Source organism: Nanorana parkeri, unplaced genomic scaffold, assembly GCF_000935625.1.
Source record: "Nanorana parkeri isolate BGI_ZX_2015 unplaced genomic scaffold, ASM93562v1 scaffold13, whole genome shotgun sequence".
NCBI classification, from domain to species: Eukaryota; Metazoa; Chordata; class Amphibia; order Anura; family Dicroglossidae; genus Nanorana; species Nanorana parkeri.
The window spans coordinates 2768069-2791913 of record NW_017306281.1 but is presented as its reverse complement, the minus strand read 5'-3'; the positions used below and the strand labels follow the sequence as shown (position 1 = coordinate 2791913).

General features: G+C 40.8%; 1 protein-coding gene across 1 annotated transcript in view; it reads right to left on the bottom strand.

Annotated features, from left to right (window-relative positions):
• Positions 1-23223, bottom strand: part of DNAH10 (dynein axonemal heavy chain 10) — a 135018-nt gene extending 111795 nt beyond the window's left edge. The window contains exons 1-10 of the mRNA XM_018556926.1: positions 22998-23223; positions 20743-20859; positions 20490-20620; positions 17255-17363; positions 14975-15090; positions 11673-11889; positions 6831-6988; positions 3779-4009; positions 3494-3684; positions 2879-3077 (exon numbers count right to left, since the gene is read on the bottom strand). Coding sequence (XP_018412428.1) covers positions 2879-3077; positions 3494-3684; positions 3779-4009; positions 6831-6988; positions 11673-11889; positions 14975-15090; positions 17255-17363; positions 20490-20620; positions 20743-20859; positions 22998-23223 — 1695 coding nt within the window. The remainder of the gene's footprint in view (positions 1-2878; positions 3078-3493; positions 3685-3778; positions 4010-6830; positions 6989-11672; positions 11890-14974; positions 15091-17254; positions 17364-20489; positions 20621-20742; positions 20860-22997) is intronic.
• Positions 23224-23845: the final 622 nt, after the last annotated feature.

Below are 23845 nucleotides of genomic sequence, written 5' to 3'. Positions count from 1 at the left end.
TCTGGAACTCGCTGCCACAGGAAGTGATTTCAGCTAAGAGTGCGGAATCATTCAAGAAACTCCTGGACGAGTTCCTTGGAGACCATAACATACAGGGGTATAGGTACGCCTAAGATCAAAATCACACATGGACTAATACACATGCACACACCTGCTCAAACTTAAATGCATACACACAATAGGTTGGACTTGATGGACTTATGTCTTTATTCAACCTCAAATACTATGTAACTATGTAACAATAGTTTGCTGTACAAATGGTATTTATCAATCCCGTTCCTCAGGTGGGACAGAACAACCCCCATTCCTAATTATGTGGGTCAGAGTGAGGGGTTCGTGTCACTGCAGAATACTCCTACTGAGAGTATGTAACAGTTTATAAAGCATACAAATAAGGAATGCTATCTTTTTACTGTGATGTTTCTTGATTAGGGCATTAATATAAGAAAGAACATTACATTATGTAAAACTATATTGCTGTATGTACTATTGCTTGATACAAACAATAGAAATAAGAATATATTCTAAATGTGTTGAAAGGTGAAATTAATATCGCTTTCTTCACCCCTCTCTTTAGAATGGACAGAGATTTTAATTACAGTAGCACTACCGGTCTCAGTTCACTTTCACACAGACTTCAGACATTCCCGCAGATACACACAATGACACACAAAAGCTTAAATGATAAAACTGTTTTACATGAACATAACCATGTCAGGAAGCGGATCTGAACCCAGGGCCTCTGCTGTAGCTGGAAGTGATTCTACCTGCTGAGCCACCTTAGAACCTTGGATAGCTCCTTCCTGTGTAATCCTCAGTTAAACCTAGTTTCCGATGAACTCTGAACTCCTTCCTCCTCCCTTGAACTTCCTATTTAAGCCATGCCTTTGCACTTCCTGTTTGCCAGATTATTGTGCTCCTGCCATTATCTTGCTCCCTTGCTCCTCCTGTGATACAATCTGCTCATACTGCTACCCGTGTACCGACCTTTGGCTGCTGATTCACCAACTACTCTCATCGTCTTCCACTTCATACCCGATACCTTTGGCTACTGACCTCGGCTTGATCTCTGACTACGCTTCTGCCTGTTCCTATACTACAACCGGCTGCTTGTGTACCAAACTCGGCCTGTTTGACTATGATTTTGCCTGCTGTTTCAGCTACTGGACTCTGAGCCTGATCCAGATCGTGACACTATATCTTTTTTATAAAACTATTTTACATACTTTGTCATAATGTTTATTCTGTAATCATTTGCTATTTTGTTATTAAACAATGTTTTTCTTTTTATGCAATATCTAAAGTAAGTTTACACCTTTGAGTGTTTCTCACTCTTAATGCTACTTCTGAATAGATATGAAACAAAATCATATTTAATAGTGACAAATAGAAGATTGTAAACTCTCATGGAATAACATTTAGTTTGCTAAAGCACTAGCAGTGTCAAAAACACTTTCTCCATGTTTTTTTTTTTTTTTAATGTTGTTCTATTTTGCATCTCAATGTAATCTCTTACAGCCTCTTTTAACCACTTCTTATCTACATGCACCCACTGCAGCACCTGCGGCACATTATTATTTTGAACCAACTTTCTGATATCGACAGCAATGCACCAGAGTGAGAACACAGGGGAAGAATTGGGACACAGGGACATAGCAATGTCACCCACTAACAGGAAGTTATTTTGTGGCAGGATTAATAGGTACTATACTAATGAAAGCTGAAGATTTAAAAAGATTGAAAGTGACTTTTTAAGTAAGGAATACATATATATATATCTCAAAAACAGTATTGCCGTATGCAATTATATCTTTCTTATTGGACTAACATAATATTCAAAAGACACATGTTAATCCGATAAGAAAGGTATACATCTTGTCTACCGGAATAATCTTCAACCTATAAGATTACTATCTCCCAAAGGCCTAACAAGATTGAGCGATACTGCTGCTAAATCAATGGTTAAACAGGACTAGTTATGGTATAGGCAAGTTATTTCCAACAAAAATGCCTTATATTTTTTTTTACTAGGAATGCACTGACACCGTTTTTTCTGTATTGAGTGCGAGTTCCGATATTTTTTTCCCCGCTACTCGGCAATACCGATACCGGAAGTCCCATTAAGGAAGCCAGGCTGCATGTAATGAATTGCCATCTGGCTTCCTAATTAGCCGGGAAGCCAAGCGCCATGTAAAGATTTGCCACTCGGCTTCCCAATTAGCAGGGAAGCCGTCTCCATGCTCCCTCCTCACCATGTGACGAGTAAGCATGGAGCCAGGCTTTCTGGCCAATCAGGAAGCCGGGCAACGAGTCATTACAAGGCACCCGGCTTCTTGATTGGCCAGGAAGCCGGTTCCATGCTCATTTGTCACCAGGTGACGAGGGAGCATGAAGTTGGCTTTCTGGCCAATCACAAAGCCGGGGGGCGGGTAATGACTCGCCAGCCAGCTTCCTGATTGGCCAGCTTCCCGACCAATCAGGAAGCTAGGCGGCAAGTCATTACATGCTGCCCGGCTTCCTGATTGGCCGGGAAGCCAGGTCCATGCTTCTTCGTCACCAAGTAACGAGGGAGCTCAGGTATGAGGCTAGGCATCGGAGCATTTGGGAGAGTGCCAGTACACCCAAATACTCGGCATCGGAATTGATACTAGTATCGGTATTGGTGCATCCCTATTATTTCCCTCCTGAGACCTTCCGCACCCCTCCTGTGACATTCCGCACCCCTCATGACACCCTCTGCTCCCCTCATGACACCCTCTGTACCCCTAATGAGTCTATAGCTGATAGTATGCTTCAAAAGATTTTAAAAAATAGTTAAACTTAAAAACTAGAACAGATCACAAAAATGTAAACCAAAACCCTTAAATAATGTCAGTACCTGCAATATATTGAAGAGATCTTGGCAGATAGAAGCCAAATAGTCAGTTTTCGCAAAAAGGCGTTTTCTATCGAACTCCCAACGCTGATCCCTTCCAGAGGCCTCAATCTTGGCACGAACTTCAAAGTAGCAACTTTTCCACAACTCAAGGGTGCGTTTTGCCTCTCGCGTTTTCTCCTTTGCAACTTCTTTGTTCTCTCTACAACAATTTTTTCATAATGGTATATGGTGAAACTTACAATTTCTGATTTTTTTGAAGTAACATCAGTGTGCTGCAGACAGGAGGAAGCGTTTCCTCCCCAGTTTTTACTCTGCTCTGTGAAGGAAGGCTTTATGGGACTGTAATGGCTTTCCTCATTGGCTGGCCACAGGATGAGAAGCATGTGTGAGGCAGAAATGTACACTGGTTGATTACAGAATGATAGACAGCAGAGAAATCCATCTAAGTGCAATAGATTTTTACACTGATTATTCAATGCCTGAGTGCTAGCAACAGGAAAAAGAGCTGTGTAAGGGCCTATGGCCATAGGCTTTGGGCTTGTTTCAATAACATCAGTTTGAGATGCTTCTGAGATCAATCTTTAATTATGTGTCAACTTTATACTGACAACATACCTGAATAATGTGCAAATGTTAAGAACTCGGCATACTCGTTCTGCAATTTCCCATGCAATTCTTTCCATTAAAGGGACCATCCTTTCATCCTTGTTGTAATGGCGGGAAATGATCCACACCATTCTCAATGCATTCATCATAGGTGGAATCGTTTCCAAAACTACATTAAAACCTGTACCATGTGTTAAATTCTATGAGAGAAGTTACAAAATATAAGTTGGTTTGTGTGTGGTCTGGAGACAAAATGACATTTGCTGCTAATTATATTCTAAAAAATAGACTTGCCTTTAAATGTCGTTCCAGAGTGGTGAGGAATCGAACGTTGTCAGCTGCTTCTACATGGTACTTTGTTAGCTCAGAAACGATCAGGTCTAGATTCTGCACTAACCCAGGGTCTGAAATGGATAATACAGCCAAGACCTTCTTTACAATAGGAAGTTTCAGTTGTTCGCTGAGTGCGCTTAAGGTCGCATTGCGCTCACGCCAGAAATCTATTTCAGCCAGAGGACCTTTACCCTGAAAATAATTTATAACATTGATTTACTAGTTTACACTTTTCTTTTAAATCAGTTATTTTTATTGTATTTTTTTTTTAAACAAAACACAAACATATGCCAAGCAGTCAGTTTGACAGTGATTAGAGACATCTTCATCCGAAATATAGTAAGGAGGGCAAACAAAATCTCACAGTATACAAAATAGCACAGTCACTTAATAGAATAGAATAGAATCATTTCGATTTTCAAATACAAAACCTAAAGAAGAGTTTGAAAGTTCATTTGTGTTCAGGAATATGTGAATTGGTGTGAGAGTGTACAATTGGCTCTGAAAAAAGCATAGGCCAGTTTACGCTTTAGTAATTTTAATTATTATTTTTAATCAAGGAACATCTTGTTCTTTATTACGGACAAACAGTGGACCTGCTTTATACAAATCCATGAAATAAAAGTGTTTGCATGATCCGGATCAGAATCACTCTCTTAACCTTTCTAGGTAGATCAGAAAATGAAGGACAAAATGCTTAGCTTGTCCAATCAACAAGCACTTTCCTTTTGGGTGATTTTATACACAACAGCCAATATATTTTCCATTCAATATAAATGTTTGCACTTTAGTTAAAAAAAATTTTTTTTAATTTAACACACAGTAACAATGGCCAAAAATGAGAAGATCCTGCCGATCGCAATCCTTCAGAGATTGCAATATTTAGAGATATGTTAAAGGGTGTGAATGAGCACTTCCAAGTCTAAACTGATTGCTTCTTTAACCACTTGCTGACTAGGGTGTTAAACCCCCTTCCTGTCCAAGCCATTTTCAGTCATTAGCGCTGCGGTACTTTGACTGACGTTTATTCCGTCATGCAACGCTGTACTGAATTTAATTTTATACCATTTTTAGGGACAGATAGAGCTTTCACTTGGTGGCATTTAATCACCACTGGGGTTTTTATTTTTTACTATATAACGGAAATCGAATAGTTAAAAAAATTATTATGTTAGGAAACGTTTACCAACATTTTTGGTAAAATATAAAAGACGGGGTCACGTCGGGTAAATAGACACCAAACATGTGAAGCCTTAAAATTGCACGCGCCCACGAAATCGCAAAAAAAACTACCATAGCCAAAATTGGCCGTGGGCGCGATTTAAAAGATTGTACTGCTCATCAGTTTAGTGTTATCAGTGATTTATGGCCCTAGAATTATTGCTCTCACTGCGACGTTCGCAACGATATGTAACATGTTGGCGCAATCATCGTTTTTGCATATAGGCGCACCTAATGCAATTTTGCGCATCTATGTGGGGGTGGGGGACTTTAAAAACATTTTGTGGGGGGTTTTTTGTGTGTGTGTGTGTAAATTTTAGTTATTTTGTGAGCAATTTTTTTTTATACTTAACTTTATTGTTATCACATAGGGGGATAGGAATCCCCCTATGTGATATCAAATTCATCAGTGACAGGTCCCCTTTATGGAGACATCAGGGGTCTCTAAACCCCTAATGTCACCTAGGGACCCCCAGAGAAGCTGATGAAGCACAGATCTGCTACATCAGCTTATCTCCGGTTTCTGTACCGGAGAGTGACAGAGGAATGCGGAAGTGATGTAGTAAACATCACTTCCTGCATTCAGAGACCGGGAAGGAGAGCAGAGGGAGATCGTGTACTGATCTCCCTCTGTTCCCCGTGCACGGAGCCACACTGCCGGTCCCGGATCGGACGCCCGGGATCATGGGAATGGCGAGGAGAGGTAAGGAGAGGGGGGGCACCCTGACATGCAGCATTCAAGCGATCGGGCGTCTTTACAGACACCGGACTGCTCGTATGTAAACGGCCATCGCTGGCTGCTTAAAATTCTGCCGGTTTCCCGCTAATGCGCGCCAGGGACGAAGGACGTCTAAAGGCGCCCACCCGCATCCAGAAGATTCCCGTTCGGCGGACGGGAGGTGGTTAAACTGAAAAAAAATCTAATTTTTTTAAAGATTTTATGGAGTCCCGATGTATGTCTGCAGCCTCATGTGATAGAAAAATTATTTCTTACCCCAGACCACACAAAATGGATCTCCCGTTACTATTTTAGCCTTATATTAGCGAACAACACTAAACTTCACAGGCTACAAGGGAAGTGGTTAACTGATATCCCATCCCTGACAGACGAAGTGTGGGAATCAATACTCTCACATATGATTCCATTGGTTATTGCCGCTAGAGATAAATTGGTGCAATTGAGTTGTTTGCATAGAGTATATTTCACACCATCTAGATTGTTTCATATGGGTAGACGTACTTCGTCTTCCTTCCCTCGCTGCTCTGTAGCACATGCTGATTTCTGGCATATGGTATAGAACTGCCATGTGATTGACTCCTACTGGCACAATGTCGCTACGTTTATTAGTGTTAAAATGGAATCAGTGAAGTGGAAAAAAATGGAAACAGTGATCCTCTACAGATAAGCAAAAGGGAGTATGTCTATCATAACAAGGCAAGGATTCTGTCTAAATTTGTAGGAGTTTTTTTTTTTGGGTAGGGGATGTTGACCGATATTTATATGTACACACATACTGCATACACGCACACACTATGCACAGTACATTGTATTCCATCATGTTAACCCATCCCTAGTCCACAGAATGAGAAGACAAACTCTATTTGTATCTGAGGCTTCTACTGCAAAAGTCCTTACAGAGCTGGAGGCATCTGTGATCACCCACTACTAAAGTTTTTACATGGCGTCTCCACATCTTCCCCCCCATACTACATATGACTCCCTGTGGCTGCATAATGATTCATCATGTTACTACCCAGTAGTCAATAGAATGAAAACATATAAATAAGATACCTGAGGCGTCTTTTGTAATAGTTCTTCCAGGGCTGCAGACATTTGTGTCTGCCAGTTCATCACACACAGTTCAAGTTTTTCTACAGCAGCTTGATCAGTTACCAGTGTGTTAGGTTCAACATCAAGATTGACATCTGGCATTTGTAGTTTTATTTCTCCTAAATATGAGACAAAAAGGGTGAATATAAAATTGTAAGCCACATTGTTCAGTTGTATTGAATAGTAGCTATGCAAGAATGCCTTTTATAAGTTAGGTACTGTTAAAGTGAAACCCAGACTATGTACATTAAAGTATACACTGAGAAAGCAATAAAAGCACTGTAAAACAAGCCTTCATTCACTCCGTAGCTATAGGCAATGTGGATAAATTCATCTTCAACGTTTACTACAGAGGCATAGAAATCTCAGTTGTTTACCTATTAAATCATAGACAAACCCCCAATTAAGGAGATCCCACCAATATTTCAAGTATGCAACAATATAATTAAAAATTAATTTGTTTATTATCTCTTTTGAGTCTTTAAAAAGTTCCAATCAATATAGAAAACACATACAATACATGAATACAAAATTAAAAAAAATACAAAAAGAAATATATAGCTGGATGGCACTCGGTTAGCGTATATGTAATATAATTTATATTTAAATTTGAATCTAAACATATTGATCAGTGTACCCCCTCAATGACTGTTGATTCATAAATAGAACAGAATGAAGGTTTATCCCAAAGGTGATGCTGACTTCAAATTAATTTAGAAATACACTGTGTATGCGAGTGATTTCAAATATGTGGATCGACCTCTGTTAACGAAGAATATATGAAGCAACACTCACAATTCCCCTGTTTGAAGCATCTTTCCAGGTTTAGCCAAAAAACCTTTGCAAGGCAGGTAAGTAAAAAGGTTTGAAAACGTTTTGATCTGAAGACAAACAGAGGTAATTGTAGTCCTGGAGTGATCTTTGATGTCGGAGTATGGAGCGCTAATTCCGCTCTGAATTGTAAGTGCCGTTGCAGGTTGGAGATTTCTCCTTTTCTTTTTGCAAGTGGTGCAAACAGTAGGGATCCACTTTGTAAGCCGGGGGGAGATATCCTCAGATGTCCTCAAACTTGAGTTGTAAGCAAACAGTAACCGATGTGCAGCAGACAAATCATCGGTGGGGATATTCCCAGACTTGAATTGAGGATGGAAACCAGCCGATGTATGGCAAAAACAGATGGCCAATAAAGGGTACAACCCAAATGTGTTTGTTAATAATCTGGCGTGTCTGCATGCTATGGCCTCGGTAACAGTTACCCCTCGTGGATGTTTAAACCTTTAAACACATTTGGTTTGTACCCTTTATTGGCCATCTGTTTTTGCCATACATCGGCTGGTTTCCATCCTCAATTCAAGTCTGGGAATATCCCCACCGATGATTTGTCTGCTGCACATCGGTTACTGTTTGCTTACAACTCAAGTTTGAGGACATCTGAGGATATCTCCCCGGCTTACAAAGTGGATCCCTGCTGTTTGCACCACTTGCAAAAAGAAAAGGAGAAATCTCCAACCTGCAACGGCACTTACAATTCAGAGCGGAATTAGCGCTCCATACTCCGACATCAAAGATCACTCCAGGACTACAATTACCTCTGTTTGTCTTCAGATAAAGATGTTTTCAAACCATTTTACTTACCTGCCTTGCAAAGGTTTTTTGGCTAAACCTGGACAGATGCTTCAAACAGGGGAATTATGAGTGTTGCTTCATATATTCTTCGTTAACAGAGGTCGATCCACATATTTGAAATCACTCGCATACACAGTGTATTTCTAAATTCATTTGAAGTCAGCATCACCTTTGGGATAAACCTCTTCATTTATTCTGTTCTATTCATGAATCAACAGTCATTTAGGGGGTACACTGATCAATACGTTTAGATTCAAATTTAAATATAAATTATATTACATATACGCTAACTGAGTGCCATCCAGCTATATATTTCGTTTTGTATTTTTGTAATTTTGTATTCATGTATTGTATGTGTTTTCTATATTGATTACGGTAAAACTTTTTAAAGACCCAAAAGAGATAATAAACAAATTAATTTTTAATTATATTGTTGCATACTTGAAATATTGGTGGGATCTCCTTAATTGGGGGTTTGTCTATGATTTAATAAGTTATATAGGAGACTCACCATTTTTCAATACTAATTACATTATATGATACTCTAGTGCACCTTCTCCCCATTTATCTATTAGTTTCTTGTTTACCTATTACTCTCTATTGAACTAGAATCTTGGCAGCATGCCAGCCCTATAATTAAAAAAAACCAGCAGATATGTCTATGCTGTCAGATATCAACTGAAACCAACCTTTTATTGTGATCTTAGAAAGATGAATTACTATGACATTACAAGCAGCCAGAGAGGTCAGGGATGGATTTCTTAAGTTGTTTTATTGCTTGTTAAGGAAGTATAAAAATAATTTAGTGCCCATAGTCTAGGCACAGGTGCACTTTAACTTTAGCAAACAGTAAACTGATGCTCTAGTTTTACCTACAGTATATTTTTCAGTGGATTTTTGTAGAGCAGTAAAACACATCCTACCTAGAATGACTGTCAACATCTGCTGCACTACATAAAGATGTGGTGTGAACAGTGTTATACGCAGACTTGCAGTAGTTAAATACAACTCCAGTTAGGATAACGAAAGATTCAGTAACATTTTTATAAGCTCAGGTTAGGCACAATTGCAGATGCTTTTCATTTTAGTGTGAGCTACAGCATTGATTGCGCATTAAAGGTTACAGCTCAAAAAATAGCTCCCTGCAGGTGGTGATAAGATTCAAATAGTAAATGGAAGAACTGTATTGTGGTTGAAATAAATGGTTTGTTGTCCAGAACCCAAAGAAAGAGGATATTATGGTACATAACACAGCACAGAAAAACAAAAAGCAGGTGAAACACCATTTATATTGTATAATTATGACCAAAACTGATCTTTTGCACAAAGTTCCCCTTTAATAAGGTTCTGCTGTACTGGGAATTGCACTAAAGTCACGCTGCTAGGAAAACAAATATTTTCTAATCAAGTGATCAGAGAGCAGTAAAGAAATATGGAAACCTGATGAAGGCTGGTCATATATCGGCCGAGTCCGCCTTAAAGATTAACTTAACTCTGGAATTTGTCCCTAAAAGGCAAAGAGCTAGTCACCAATATTGGTTGTGGTCTACCTGCAGCTGATCTTTTTATTGGCTGTCTTATCATGCCTCATTGTGCACTGTGTCTCTGTGTGGAGGCAGCCATCTTGGTAGAGACATGGCTTTGCTTCCTCATGTCAGAGCCTCCAGCAAGCAGAAAAGTGGCCATCACAATAGTGACATCACTAACTCTTACTCCAAACCTCCTGAGACATAGCAGCCATAGACATAGTGCCTTTGATCTCCCACTATACATATACGGTTATGAGTCTGTAGGTACAGGAGTGCCTAGGCACACACAAGGACCAGGAAGCACATTGCTATTCTTTATGAACAATTACAGACAAAAGGTATATTTTTTAGGGCTTGTTCACACCGAATGTGGTGCGTTCCAGAGTGGTAGCTGCTAACTCTCCCGCCCCCAGCATTGCGATTGGACGTGTGGCAAAACTTTGCCTGCATTCCGTTCAACTGCAAACGCAAAAAAATAGAGCTTGCTAAAGTCGGGACATCCCCTCATTGTGAAGAGGATTGTCAGCAGGCTTGGAGGTTTTGGGAGTCCCGGACTGAACTGGGTTCCAGATTTGAGCCTGGACTCGGAGACAAAAAGAAATAATTTTGCTTGTCGTGGCAGGAGTCTTGCCAGTGTAAAGCTTTTGTTGTGGTAAAATAGTACTTTTTCCGCCATGGCATCTTTAATAAAGGTGTCCAGGGAAGCATCAAAAAGAGGTTTTCTACTGAAAGGCACACGGAGCAAGTGTTTCCTACATTGCTGCTTCACAGTCCAACATTTCAGCCACAGAGTTCACAACATATTAATAAACAGGAGACTGATTCTGGATATGAGACAGACTATATCTACTAAACTGTCAACACAATAGTGTAATACAGCAGGCATGAGCGTTAAACATTCCAAAACTGAATGATCCTGGACATATCCTTAGTCCATACCCCCAAATTCTGGCAAATTGCCATGACAGCAGGCTGTCAACTTGATCTTTAAACATGGAAATATCCTCAACAAGAACAGTCAGTATTTTGTTTAGGCAAGAAATGTCTGGGACCATTTCTTAGTAAATGCCTCTTCCATGGGCTATTGCTCAACAAAACTTTTGGGAGCAGAAAACAAGTTGTACAATTTATTAAAGAATGCCTTGGGAAAGTTTTGTCTTTGAACCTTTAAGGGAGCCCAGACTGGTAACAGGAGTGGGTACAGACACAGATTGCTCCAGTCTTAGACATGTACAAACCACGGCAATAAGAACTGAAATGCTATTTTTTTAGTCTAGGACTTATGGCGGCAGATACCAACGCCTTCAAAAACTCATCCAAAAAATTGAACCGTATCTTTTAATTTTTCCTTCTTAAACATGCGATAAAGTTCAGTGATATAAATGGGCAAATCAGTACTTATTTTATAAGGTAAACATGGAATTACAAAGTGCAAATATTCAAAATAAATCACTGAGAAATTAAGACTGATACTACATTAAAAACTAGTTTCTGTGCTTTCTGCATCCAAGCACAGCATTTTCTTTACATAAAAATGAATGACTATTGTACATTATCTTAACAATGTTTATTTTAAATAACTAATCTACTATGAACATCCAGAATAGCTTGGTACACAAATGTATTGAAAACATGATGAAACACTTACCCTCCAACTGCTGTATTGTTTGCTGAATATGATTAAGGAATTTTTGTATATTCATTAAAAATTCATCTCGAACTAGCTGAACACTTATGAACTCTCCATTGGATTCCCCAGGCTGTGTGGAATCTGAGTCTTGAGAAGGCCCTGATTGTGCTTGATCACCTTGAAGGGTGATGTCTTTGTTTTTATGCTGATTATAAGCCAACAGAGGCATATAGACCTAAAAACAATAAAATATTGTTACCTAGTAATACAGATAGTAGAAATATTGTAAACAGTGGCATTGTGGTTAGCATGTCTGCCTTGCAGCACTCAGGGTCCCCTCTTTAAATCCCGGTCAGGACACTATCTGCAAGGAGTTTGCATGTTCTCGCTGTGCTTTCGTGGGATTCCTCTCACATTCCAAAGACATGCTGGAAGGTTAATTGGATCTTCTCTAAATTGTCCCTGTATGTATGCATGTGAGATGGGGATCTTAGATTGTAAGCTCCTTGAGGGCTGAGACTGATGTGAATGTGCTCTAAGTTAAGTGCTGCGTAAATTCTCAGCGCTATATAAATACCTGTAATAAATAATGTACCATTGGCTATTACATAAAAAAATAATAGAACTGTGACTCAGTGGCGTAACCAGAGTTATGGGCGCCCGGGGCAGAACATTTTTTTCGAGCCCCCCCCCATATTATATAGTGTCCTGCGCCCGGGGCAAGTGACCCCCCCGCACCCCCGGTTGTTACGCCACTGCTGTGACTTAAGAAAACTAGTTGGATGACCAGCGAAACGTCTTCAAGAAAAATACAGGAAGTCCAGTTGCCTTGATTCATTTTTTACATATATACTATGACCTGGATGAATGAGAACCTTCGCAGACTGCCTGTCCCTGGTGGGCACCAGCAATCTTCTCCCCTCTGATCTCTGCTGCTGTCCCTCTGCCTGTACCAGCAAAGACAGTGGGGATCAGAGGGGACACGGAGCATAGCAGATTGCAGCCACACAGTGGGGAGGATGAGTGGCAGGTGGGGAGGATTGTGACAGACAGGACAGCGCGGATTCAGGTCGGTGAGCAGAGGATACTTTTTGAAAAGAAATGTCAATACAACTGTATGTGCAGCAGCACCTTGCGATATATTGCACGTTGTAATATGCTGCATTACGATATAATGTACCATTTTCTCGCGATGCACACTTACATGGCACTGCAGATCGGCCATTACCACAACGCGTAGCTGTGAGGCCAACCTTCAGGTTTTTACATTATTCATTAACAGTTTTGCGTAGCTTCTATTTTCCATGTAAAATGTACACATATTTATTTAATATTACGTCAATATGGTTTTATCTTCTAGATTCAGTAGGAATTTATAAGTTATGTTTTTATTAGGGCTGCGGAAATTAACGATTAATCCCTCGATAAGGTATAAAGGAGTCCGGTGACGTCGATGTCCGTGACGTCACTGGACTCCTCCCCCTTCCCTTCGTTACCCGATTGAGCTGCTTGGGCCGGTGAGTACACATCCCGGCCGGGAGAGAAACACTTTTTACCGGAAAGGTTTAATCTGCTCAATCGAGCAGATTAAACCTTTCCCTGCAATCGTTTTTTTGTTTTTTTTTCTTGTCTGACATCGGGAGCATATATGGTTTGGGTGGTCTGTTACAAACTCTGAAAGCTGTAAGTGAAAAATTATTTAAAAAAAAAAAGTGAAAAATGGTCTAGACAACTTAGGTTAAATGTGGCGAAAAGGGCCTGGCAGTAAAAGGGTTAAACAATACATTTTATTATGATTTATTAAAATACTTAAAGATAAATAATACCACCTACCCCAGAGTCACAGCAAGAAGTCATACATGGCCAAAATTTAAGCAGTGTATGGCCAGCTTTAGTCTGTTTAGACAGCACATTTGGGGGAAACATCTGATTATAAAGGTACTATGTTAACATTAGGGATGCACCAATACTTTTCGAGTACCAGTGCAGATACTTGGCATTTTCATGAGAACTACCAGGGTTGCAACGGTTGCAGCTGGGACCTGGCTCTGGTGCTCCACCGCTGTCCTGAAATCATTAGTCTGTATTGTTTTAGAAAAACTGTCACATGACAATAAACAAAAATGTATTAGTACTTGTATATGTGAGTACTTGGACATGGTATCGGTGCATCACTTATATATATTTATACCTTAAAACAGAGATGTAGAAATCCCAGGAGCTCCGTGTGCTCCTTACAAATGACAGCTACCACCTAACGTTTGAATTTTTCTCTAGTCTTGGAGCTGGAAAAGTATCTGTACTTGTACTTGTACCGAGTACGGTACTGGGTATCGGTGCATCCCTAGTTAAAATGCTCTGTGGATAGGAAGGTTTACGTTACAGCTAAACAATTTTACTGCAAACATTGTGTACCTGAATTTAACTAGGTATCAGCCTTTTTCAGTCTACTGTACAGTAGAGCTCAGAAATGAGGCGAGAAAAGCAACAAAATTATCTAATTGGGTGTGCTGCAGTGCAAAGAGAGACTGCTGATAGGAGGAGAGAGTAGAGTGACAGAGGGATGAGCTAATTAGTGTGTTGCCAAGCAGGACTGTTCTGTGTGACAGAACTGTATATATATGTCAGGACTGGATAGAAAGAAATACAAATCCTTTAGCAGGTAAAACAGCTGTCATGCATGTTGTTCATCTCTGTATTTAGCTGTTTGCCCTCAGGGGCAGGGCCCTCCTTACCATCTAGTCTTGAACTGTACTGTGATTGTAATGTCTTCCTTATATTGTAAAGCGCTGCGCAAACTGTTGGCGCTATATAAATCTTGTATAATAATAGTTTGCCTAACGTTCAGCTTTAAGTCAGTGATGAAAATAACATCTCCCTAAATTCTCCCTGAAGATTGAACTCTATGTTAAATAAATGTTGTTGTGATAATGCCTAAAACTTCAAATAATACTGTAGGCAAGGTTCATAACGTTTTTATAACCCATTTAACAGTTATTGACCATTTGAAAGAGTTTCTACATTTATCTGTTTAGCGTGCCCATACGTGGTGCAACATTTGCAAATACATTACCTAGTATGAGCACTGCTTATGTTGACCGAGTGGCAAATGGGACATGAAGGGATTCTCTATAGGACAATAATCAGCGTTTATGATTCGTGTCAGCACTGGTTATCGCACACAGAGATTTTACAACATAATCTGTGTGCAACCAAACACCAAATGTTCCCTTTACTATGGGTAACGGAACAAAGTGTTCATTGCATGTTAGCCATTCTCTAAATCAGTATATTTCCCTTTCCATAAAAAAAAAAAATACCTGTGAAATGACTTGTTTGAGCATCAGAAGGGGTTGTCCATTTAACATTCCATACTCCAGGAACCTTGGCATGACGTCATTGGCCTCCTGCATATCATTGGGCTCTGGGATAGTTTCTGTATATGAAAGAACATTATACAAAATATAGCAACACATCATTCATATAACTGATACACATTTAATGTACTGTATATCTAAAGCCATTTTATTTTTTCATGTTGAAGAGCGTTAAGGGATGGTTAAAACCTTTGCCATGTCCTATTGGAGAGATTTTCACTTCCATTGGAAGATTTCACTTCTATTCCTGTTCTGCTGGCAGTCGCCTCCAGGAAAAATAAATAGAGTAAACCTTCCTAATGGTGACACAACAGCAAAGAAAGCCTAAAAGGGACTCTGACCCCTCAGCTCTCTATTCAAAACATTAAAAAAATTCCTTAATTATAATATGCTCCTTTATTGTCAACACAAATAATACTATATCCTTACATCACTCCAACATCATTTCTGGTGCCAGTCAGTGTCTTTGTGTTTCTCCCAAGACATGTGGAAAAATGTGGCCAGCATATAAATTCTCAAGAAAAGTTTAGCGCACAGTCAACACAGATGGGAAAACTGTGTATTACGAAGAACGCAGAGAAGCAGAATATACATTAATATTCTGTGTGCACAGAAAACCATTTCATTTTTTTTTTGCAAATGCTTGTGTGCATTTTGCCCCTGTTCATATAATTTAACAAGATAGTCATCTGTTACAAATTCTAAGAGACACAGCTATAAATATGTAGCAGCCCCAAATGAAGAATTGAGGAAATATGGTGTTAGGATAGAGATGAAATAAATGTTTTATGATCTGGTCAGTTACAGCCCAGGAAAAAATCTCTGGCTGATTTTGGCTAAGGGCTATAAAGTTTGGTTTTCGAAACTAAACTGGCACTGGAGGGGTCTGACTGTGTACCTTTCACCTCCACCCCTACTGACATAAACATCCTCAGATGAACCTAGGAAATGTGCATATACTTAGAAACAAGGGGGGAGTGAGCATAGGCAAGCTCCTTTTCCATTTTACGTAGGGATGCACCGACACCGATACTAGAATCTGTATCGTTGCCGGTACCAAGTATTTGGGCGAGTACTCGTACTCACCCAAATGCTCCAATACCCCCGATACCGGAACTTCCGGTCAGAGGGAGATTTCCTTTGACCGGCAGTGCCGCAAAGGAACATGGAGCCAGCTTCCCCGCCAATCAGGAAGCCGGGCGACTTGTCATTACCCGCCGCCCGGCTTCCTGATTGGACAGGAAGCCGGCTCCATGCTGAGTGGCTGGGAAGCCGGCTTTCCAGCCAATAAGCATCGAGCCAGCCAAATAGCATGCAGCCAGCTTTCCGGGCAACCGGTAATGACACGCTGCCCAGCTTCCTGATTGGCCAGGAAGCCGGCTCCATGCTAGCGGAAGTACTGGGTATCGGCGAGTACCAAAAGATAAACACCAGTACTCTTACTTGATACCGAAAAAACTTTATCGGTGCATCCCTAATTTTAAGGGTGCTATCATCCCAATATGACTAGTTCAATTGTGCAAAAGTTAAAAAACTTTGGCTATAGAGCCCAAAAAAGCAAGTATATACAAACAAATAAAAATATATATGTTATTACTGCAAAATATTAAAAATCTAAATATAATTAAAAAAAAAAAATCTGTTCTAATTTTTTCAAATATACACAGTATAGGTGAGAACATTGTTAATTTGAGTGTTTTACAGTTTATCCAATTCAAAAGGTTGACAAGTTTCACGGGTTTTATCCTCTTCTTCACAACCAATATGGAAGATAAGCGCTTATAAACATTATTACACACAATACACATAATCTTGGTGGCATCTGTTTTGATAGTCATGAGGGATTTCTAATACATATTATACACAAATATAGCAATTACACAAGTAATATTTATCAGCGCTCATCTTCCATATCGGTCCTAAAGAAGAGGATAAAATAGATGAAACGCTTTAACCTTTGAATGGGATAAAATGTATCCTATTGTGTACAGTATATATATGTTTCTATTTGATTTTAATAGTACATTTAAAATTTACATTTTTAATATTATATCTAAAGTCCCCCCTTTGTTTGCACAACTTGTCAAATGAAATGTTTATTTAGACATATTTTATTAACAATTATTTTAAAGGTCTTATTGTGCCCATATGGTCATCTTTAGTGTTTTTTACCTTCAGCATTTTAGTTTATGATTAGTTGTATATATTTACAAAGTGTCTTACCTTGGGTATCTCGAAGAAAAAACAGTGCACTAGAATCTACAAACTCCTCAGAAATGCAGTTAAATGAAACATACAGAACTGTGCGATAAACTTTCTGCAGAATTGTTTTCTGAAATCATAAAAAGGATTCTGAGTTGTTAACATGAGAACACAATGCAGCAGAGTACGTTGTCAAGAAACATTATAGGGCGGATTCATCTCAATCAATGGAGACATGAAGCAGCGCAGGTGTATGATTTGGCAACCAATTTAGGTGATTCCTTTTAATAAGCATTCTCTCATAAAGACACTATTTTATTACCTTACAGTAGTGTTGATTCTGCTTGTATTTCTGAAGTCATTTCTACTGTTTTATTAAAATATGATTCTAAGTGAACCTGTACTTCATGTTAAAATGCCATCATGACTTATTACAGTAAACTCCCAATTATCCAGCATTCAAGCAACCGGCAAAAAAACATAATATGTCCTTGAGTTTTTTTGCGGTTGCTTGATAGACATGGAACACTAAACATTTTTTATTAGCAACTAAATGTATTTAGTTGCTAAAGAAATTCTTTGTTTCTGCCGGCCGGCAGCTAGATTCCGCGGTAGGTAGCAGAATGTAAACAATGGGGAGCAATAACCAGCCTGCTATTGGCTATTTCAAATTGCAGTAGGCAATAGCAGACTGACTATTGCACCTGCCCACTGAGGAGAGGAGCAGACCTGAGAAAAAAAAAACTTTCTCTCTTTCTTTATTGCAATTTGAAATAGCCAATAGCATCCTGGCTATTGCTCCCGCCCACTGCCTGCCGTTTACATTCACCTGCCAGCTGCAGAATCGAGCCGGCAGATAAATGGGGCCACAGGGGGTTGCTTGAGAGTTACAATTAACTCTCAAGCAACCAGAAACTACAGTTATCCGGCATCTACCGATCCCCATGGGTTATTCTATTAAACAAAAATATATTTTTTTAATTCAATCAGCATATGGTTAGCATTCCAAACTGCCAAAATTAGATTTATTTTTCTTTTACTTAAGCTACCAGTTATTATCACCATTTTCAAAAAACAGGGTTCCAAACTTGGGCCAGTTTGGAACCCTGGAACCTTTCTTGTCCTAAACTCTGGCCTCCATTGCAGCAACTTTGTGCTCTAAAACTGTCAGTCTATCAGAGACTGTATAGCAAGATTCCTCTAAACTATACTGAGACGCCGCAGCCGGAACAGATCCCGACAATTATGTCTGGATCCGCCCAGCTGTGTGAGTGACAGGTGGCTCTGCCTATCTAGAGGCACAGCCAGCTGTACACGCCCCCTCCCCGTCCGTTCCGCCAGTCAGCGCTGGAGGATCGGACAGGGGGGAATCCAGTCCCTCCCCTGTCACGGCTCTCTGCCGGCACAGGATCGAGAAGTGAGCGAGCGCCGGTATGTGTTCGCTCACTTCCCGATCTACTGAGCCAACCTGTGACAGTTTTGTCCAAGCAAAAAGCACTTTCCTTTTAGGTGATTTTATACGCAACAGCCAATATCTTTTCCATTCAATATAAATGTTTGCACTTATAAAAAAAAAAATAATGTTAATTTAACACACAGTAACAATTGCCAAAAATGAGAAGATCCTGCCCATCGCAATCCTTCAGAGATTGCAATATTTAGAAATATGTTAAAGGGTGCGAATGAGCACTTCCAATGATGGAGGCTCTCATTATTGCACACAAATGAAGCTCTCCACCTAACATGTCAGAGTCTAAACTGATTGCTTCTTTAACCTTAAAGCTGAAATGACTGACAAATTGGGCAGCATTAGAACAAACCTGATCATAAAAGCCCCATTAATGTTATAATAACCAAGACCTATATGTACCAATTAAATATATGGCTTATACGTATTGTTATTGTAAACGGAATATGCTAAAACTTAAAAGGAGAACTATGGGGTTAGGGCTTTTCCCCATAGTTCTCCTTAGGGTAACGGGAGGACACAAACTAGCGTCCTCCCGTCACCCAAAGCTCAGTATACCGCGAGCTACAGCTCGCAGTATACTGAGACGCCGCAGCCGGAACGGATCCCGACAATTCTGTCTGGATCCACCCAGCTGCGTGAGTGACAGCTGTCTCTGCCTATCTAGAGGCAGAGCCAGCTGTACCCGCTCCCGTCCGTTCCGCCAGTCAGCGCTGGAGGATCGGACAGGGGAGGGTGGGGAATCCCTGCAGGGAGCCGTGAGTGACAGTCACGGCTCTCTGCACGGATAGATCGAGAAGTGAGCAAGCATCGGTATGTGTTCGCTCACTTCCCGATCTACTGAGCCGACCTGTGACAGTTTCATTGTCACAGGTCGGCTCAGATTATGAGGCTGAGTGAAAATCACTCACCTCATAGTTCTCTTTTAACACCATTTTTCTGCTTTTCTAATAGACATTATTTTATTCTATATGGTTTAAAACCTTTAATGAACATCTCTCCAATGGGGAAAGAGATAGCATCAAAAAGACTTTTGTTACGTAGAGAAGGGAACATATTAAATCTCAATGACTTTTTAATTTCTTCCTGTGCTTTTCTGTCCATGAGACCACTTGCCTTGAACTGGAGTCAATGAAATAAAGGGCAAGAGAAATCTCTCCAGTGGGACTAAAGATAGCATAAAAACCTGGCAGACTTTCTAACTCCATTTTATTCAAAACTGGCCAAAAACAGTTTTGGCTAGAGTTTGGAGTTTTTATGTTCTCCTTGTGCTTGCGTGGGTTTCTTCCAGGTGCTCAGGTGTCCTCCCACACTGCAAAGACATGCTGGTTGGTTGATGCGCTCTTGTCTATATTCGACCTAGTATGTGTATGTATGCACATGAGGTAGGGAGTTTCGATTGTAAGTTCCTTGAAAGCAGGGACAGATATTAATGGATAGTATGTAAAGTGCTGCGTAAATTGTCGACACTATATAAATACCTATAACAAATAAAAAACACACACATTGTGCCCTAAAAGAGAGATTGACTAAGGGTTGATTGTATTCTGGATGTAGATCTGTTCAGCAGGAATGAGTCAAATTGTTTGTACATATGGCAGGCCTATCAAAAATGTTCACATAGGTGTGCAAATAGGAAACATGAAAGATCATTTTTTAATTGGTTGCTATGGCACATTGCACTTAGCATGCAAACTCTGCCCTTTTAATTCAATTTTCCATATGCAACATAGTACCTGTGTTTAAAATTCCTGACTTCCAGATTACTCACACGCAGTAAAAACTTACAGTAAGTGGAATAGGGGCAAGTTCCTCTTCATGATCTTCGTAATTCAACAATGAAACCGTTTCCATGTCTGTTTTTCCATCCGCCTCTGCATGTGGAGTGACAGGATCTCCGATAGGCATGACATCATTTTCTATACAGTAAACACAATAACTCAGAGTGGATAAATATTATGTAACTTCACAACTTTGTTTAAGTTTTTGAACACAGTGGAGCACATGAGAGGGTGAAGAACAAAACTGCAGGAAAACTTACTATTATCAGGTTGTTTTAAAGAGTTTGTCTCCTCAGAGTGGTCATTGTGCTCTTCTGTATCATGGTTAGGTTCTTCCTCGTGTGGCACGCCATTTACTTTTAGGAGTTCTTCAGGTTCTAAAAAAGGCAACAAAACATGTTTCATGTTAAAAGTGAGCATTAAAGGAGATCTATGAGGCGAGTGATTTCCACTCACACAAGCTGCCAGAGGTCGGCTCTATTGATCGGGAAGCGAGCAGAAATATTGGCACAGCTGGCTCTACCTCTAGATAGGCAGAGCCCGCTGTCACTCACGCAGCTGGGTGAATCTCGACAGTATTGTCAGGATCCGTCCTGGCTGCATCGCTCTCAGTATATATCGTGGGCAATAGCTCGCTATATACTGAGCTTCGGGTCAGAGGAGGTTAGTATATGTCCTCCTGTGACCCTAAAGAGAACTATGGGGAAAAACACTTACCCCGTAGTTCTCTTTTAATGAGATCTTGTAGCCAGGCCATTTATTTCAACAACAATTTTCCAAAAGTATTATATGTGCATTTAGCATATTTATCTATATTCGTTACCTGTAAAAGCCTCGCTTGTGTAGACATCCAAAAGCTCTGAGACTGGTGCTGGGTGCCACCATCTTTGTTGCAATGTCAGCAACCCCAGTAGACTCAGAGCCCTCACTCAAGTGAGAGTTAGTAGTTTAGGTTAGTAGCAGAGGTGAAAGGAGGGGTGGATTTGCTAAGCCAGCATAGAGTGTAATCAGACACTCCCAGGACAGGGTTAGGACATGCAAGGAGAGAGGGATCTGTGCTGGGGAATTGACTTTTATGATGTAGTCAAATTTGATAGCAAGTTCAGAGACATGCTGAACGTTAAAAAATATTGTTTATATAAAAGGAAAAATCCTACAAGTAAGCATTAAAAATACTCGTTGTTTGTGCCTTTACCTGCAATTATTTTAAAGCTGAACCCCCGGGCTCAAAAACCTATATTAAAAAATATATTCCTCAATAGACACAAAGGATATAAATCCACTTTGTGTGCACCAAATACTTTTGCAATACCAGTTATTAAGTAGCATTGACATCATCACTGTGCTGCACATGGTCTGTGAAGAGCTGCGGAAGAGGCCCGGCAGGTCTTCCTACTACAGGCTGCCAGGAGAAAACTACAGGAGAGAGGCAGAGACAAGACCAGTCACCCTGCCAGGGCAGCCATCAGGGGGGTACGGCCGATACTCATGTAAGGGGCCTGGGCAACCTGGGGGGCTCGTTTGCACAAGGTGAGAGAGCAGTAGTGACTGGTCTTTATTACAGGAAGCTCCTGCACACAAAAATGTTTCTCACTGGATTATGGCACAAATCTGGAAGAAACACACAAAAAGTACTCTAAGATACAAATGAGAATACACATGGCTCTTCTGTTTAGATAATGTTTGTTTATCCCGGAGTTCATCTTGCCCAACTAGCAGCCCGCTGTGCTCCTCTAATAAGGAACTTTGTTCACCCAAGCCTGCTTAAAACTCTCAGTGACAAACCCCCCAATCAGCTGCATTTGAGGCATTCCCAGCCCCTTTATTACACATAACGACAGGAAGGGAATGCTTTGGACACCACTGATTGGGTATGGGAGGGGGGGGTGTCACTAACAGTTTTACATGTGCTCAGGAGCAAACTCGGTTCACACCAAGCCCACACACAGGGCTGTCCTTAAAATGAGGCAGCCTAAGGCGGTTACCTCAGGCAGCATCATTTTGGGTCACGTGGGGGCACACCTTTCCCTTCAGTGCATCCCAGGCTGCTAGCTCTTAGCAACCTGAGACGCTGTGGCCGGAGTCCCGCACAGCTCCTGGCAACCAGTGACGTCAGTGAGCTGGGCGGGACACCAGAGAGAGCTGGAGCCCCCCCCCAGGAATGTGCACTGTCAGAACAGAAATCCCTCGCCCCAGCTTAAGCACACCCCTGCACACAGTCCAGGGCAGTTTAAAGATATGACCTCCAGGGGGCGTGTCCTTGACGCCCTGGTATCACAGGAAATGGGGTGAATGAAGCTGTCTTAACTTGTGTTAAACCTTTTCAAACCTTGCTCCAGAATCCTTAATCCAGGACATTATGCAAAACAATAACTTGTGGCAACATTCTTAGACATTGTTTCATTTCTACCCCTCCCCTCCCCTACACTGCCAGGCTATCTTTCCTAATGCTGTGTAGATCGGTCTCATTAGTAATCCCCCAGCACACACATCTGTAGCACCCCACGTTTCTTACCGACAGCTATTTCCACCTCCACTTCTTCTTCCCGGATTCTTTTGAAGAAGAAAAGTGCCGAGGTCCCTTCCTCCTCTGTACTCTCATTGAGAAAGCGCAGCAGCTTTTCCTCTTGTTCTCCATTGCTCCGGTTGAGGAGTGCCTCGAAGCATGCCGGGTCTGTCAGGCCGAAGCCGCAGTACACTCGGTCCCGAATCCATTCCAAGCGCGGATCGTCCAGCGACATTGTCCACCTGCTATGCGGCGGCTTCGTTTGTGGTCGTTATGGCAACGCCACGCTGCCGGCTCTACATTCTGCCACAGCAGAGCGGGCACATCCGCCGTCATTGTCTTTTCTTCATATCCTTACACCTGTGTTACGCAGGTCTGTATGGAGGAGCAAAAGTAATAATAGGGGTAAATGTACACTACAGGGGCCCATCTATTATACCTTATAAATAAGGCTACATTCACACCTAGGTGTGCTTTTTGCAGGCTGTGTTAAGGCAGGAGTAGGCAACCTGTGTGATCCAGCTGTTGAGGAACTACAAATCCCATGCTGCACTTCAAGACTCATAGCTACATATTGAGTGGGGCACCTGAGATTAATAACGTGCTGGATTACTGCCATCCTAGTTTGTTTTATTACTTCATTGCTGTGGTGTATGTGTATAGGGCAATGTCTCGGCTGGCACTCTTGCAGAAGAACTTTCTTAGGCAAACCTCTTCGTTCTAACGAAACCGGAAGTCAGGCGGTCCCAGAACTCGATAAATTGGGACTTTCCATAGAAAAGGGCAACTCAGATTAATAACGTGCTGGTTTACTGTGATCCTAGTGCATTTTATTACTTCATTGCTGTGGTGTATGT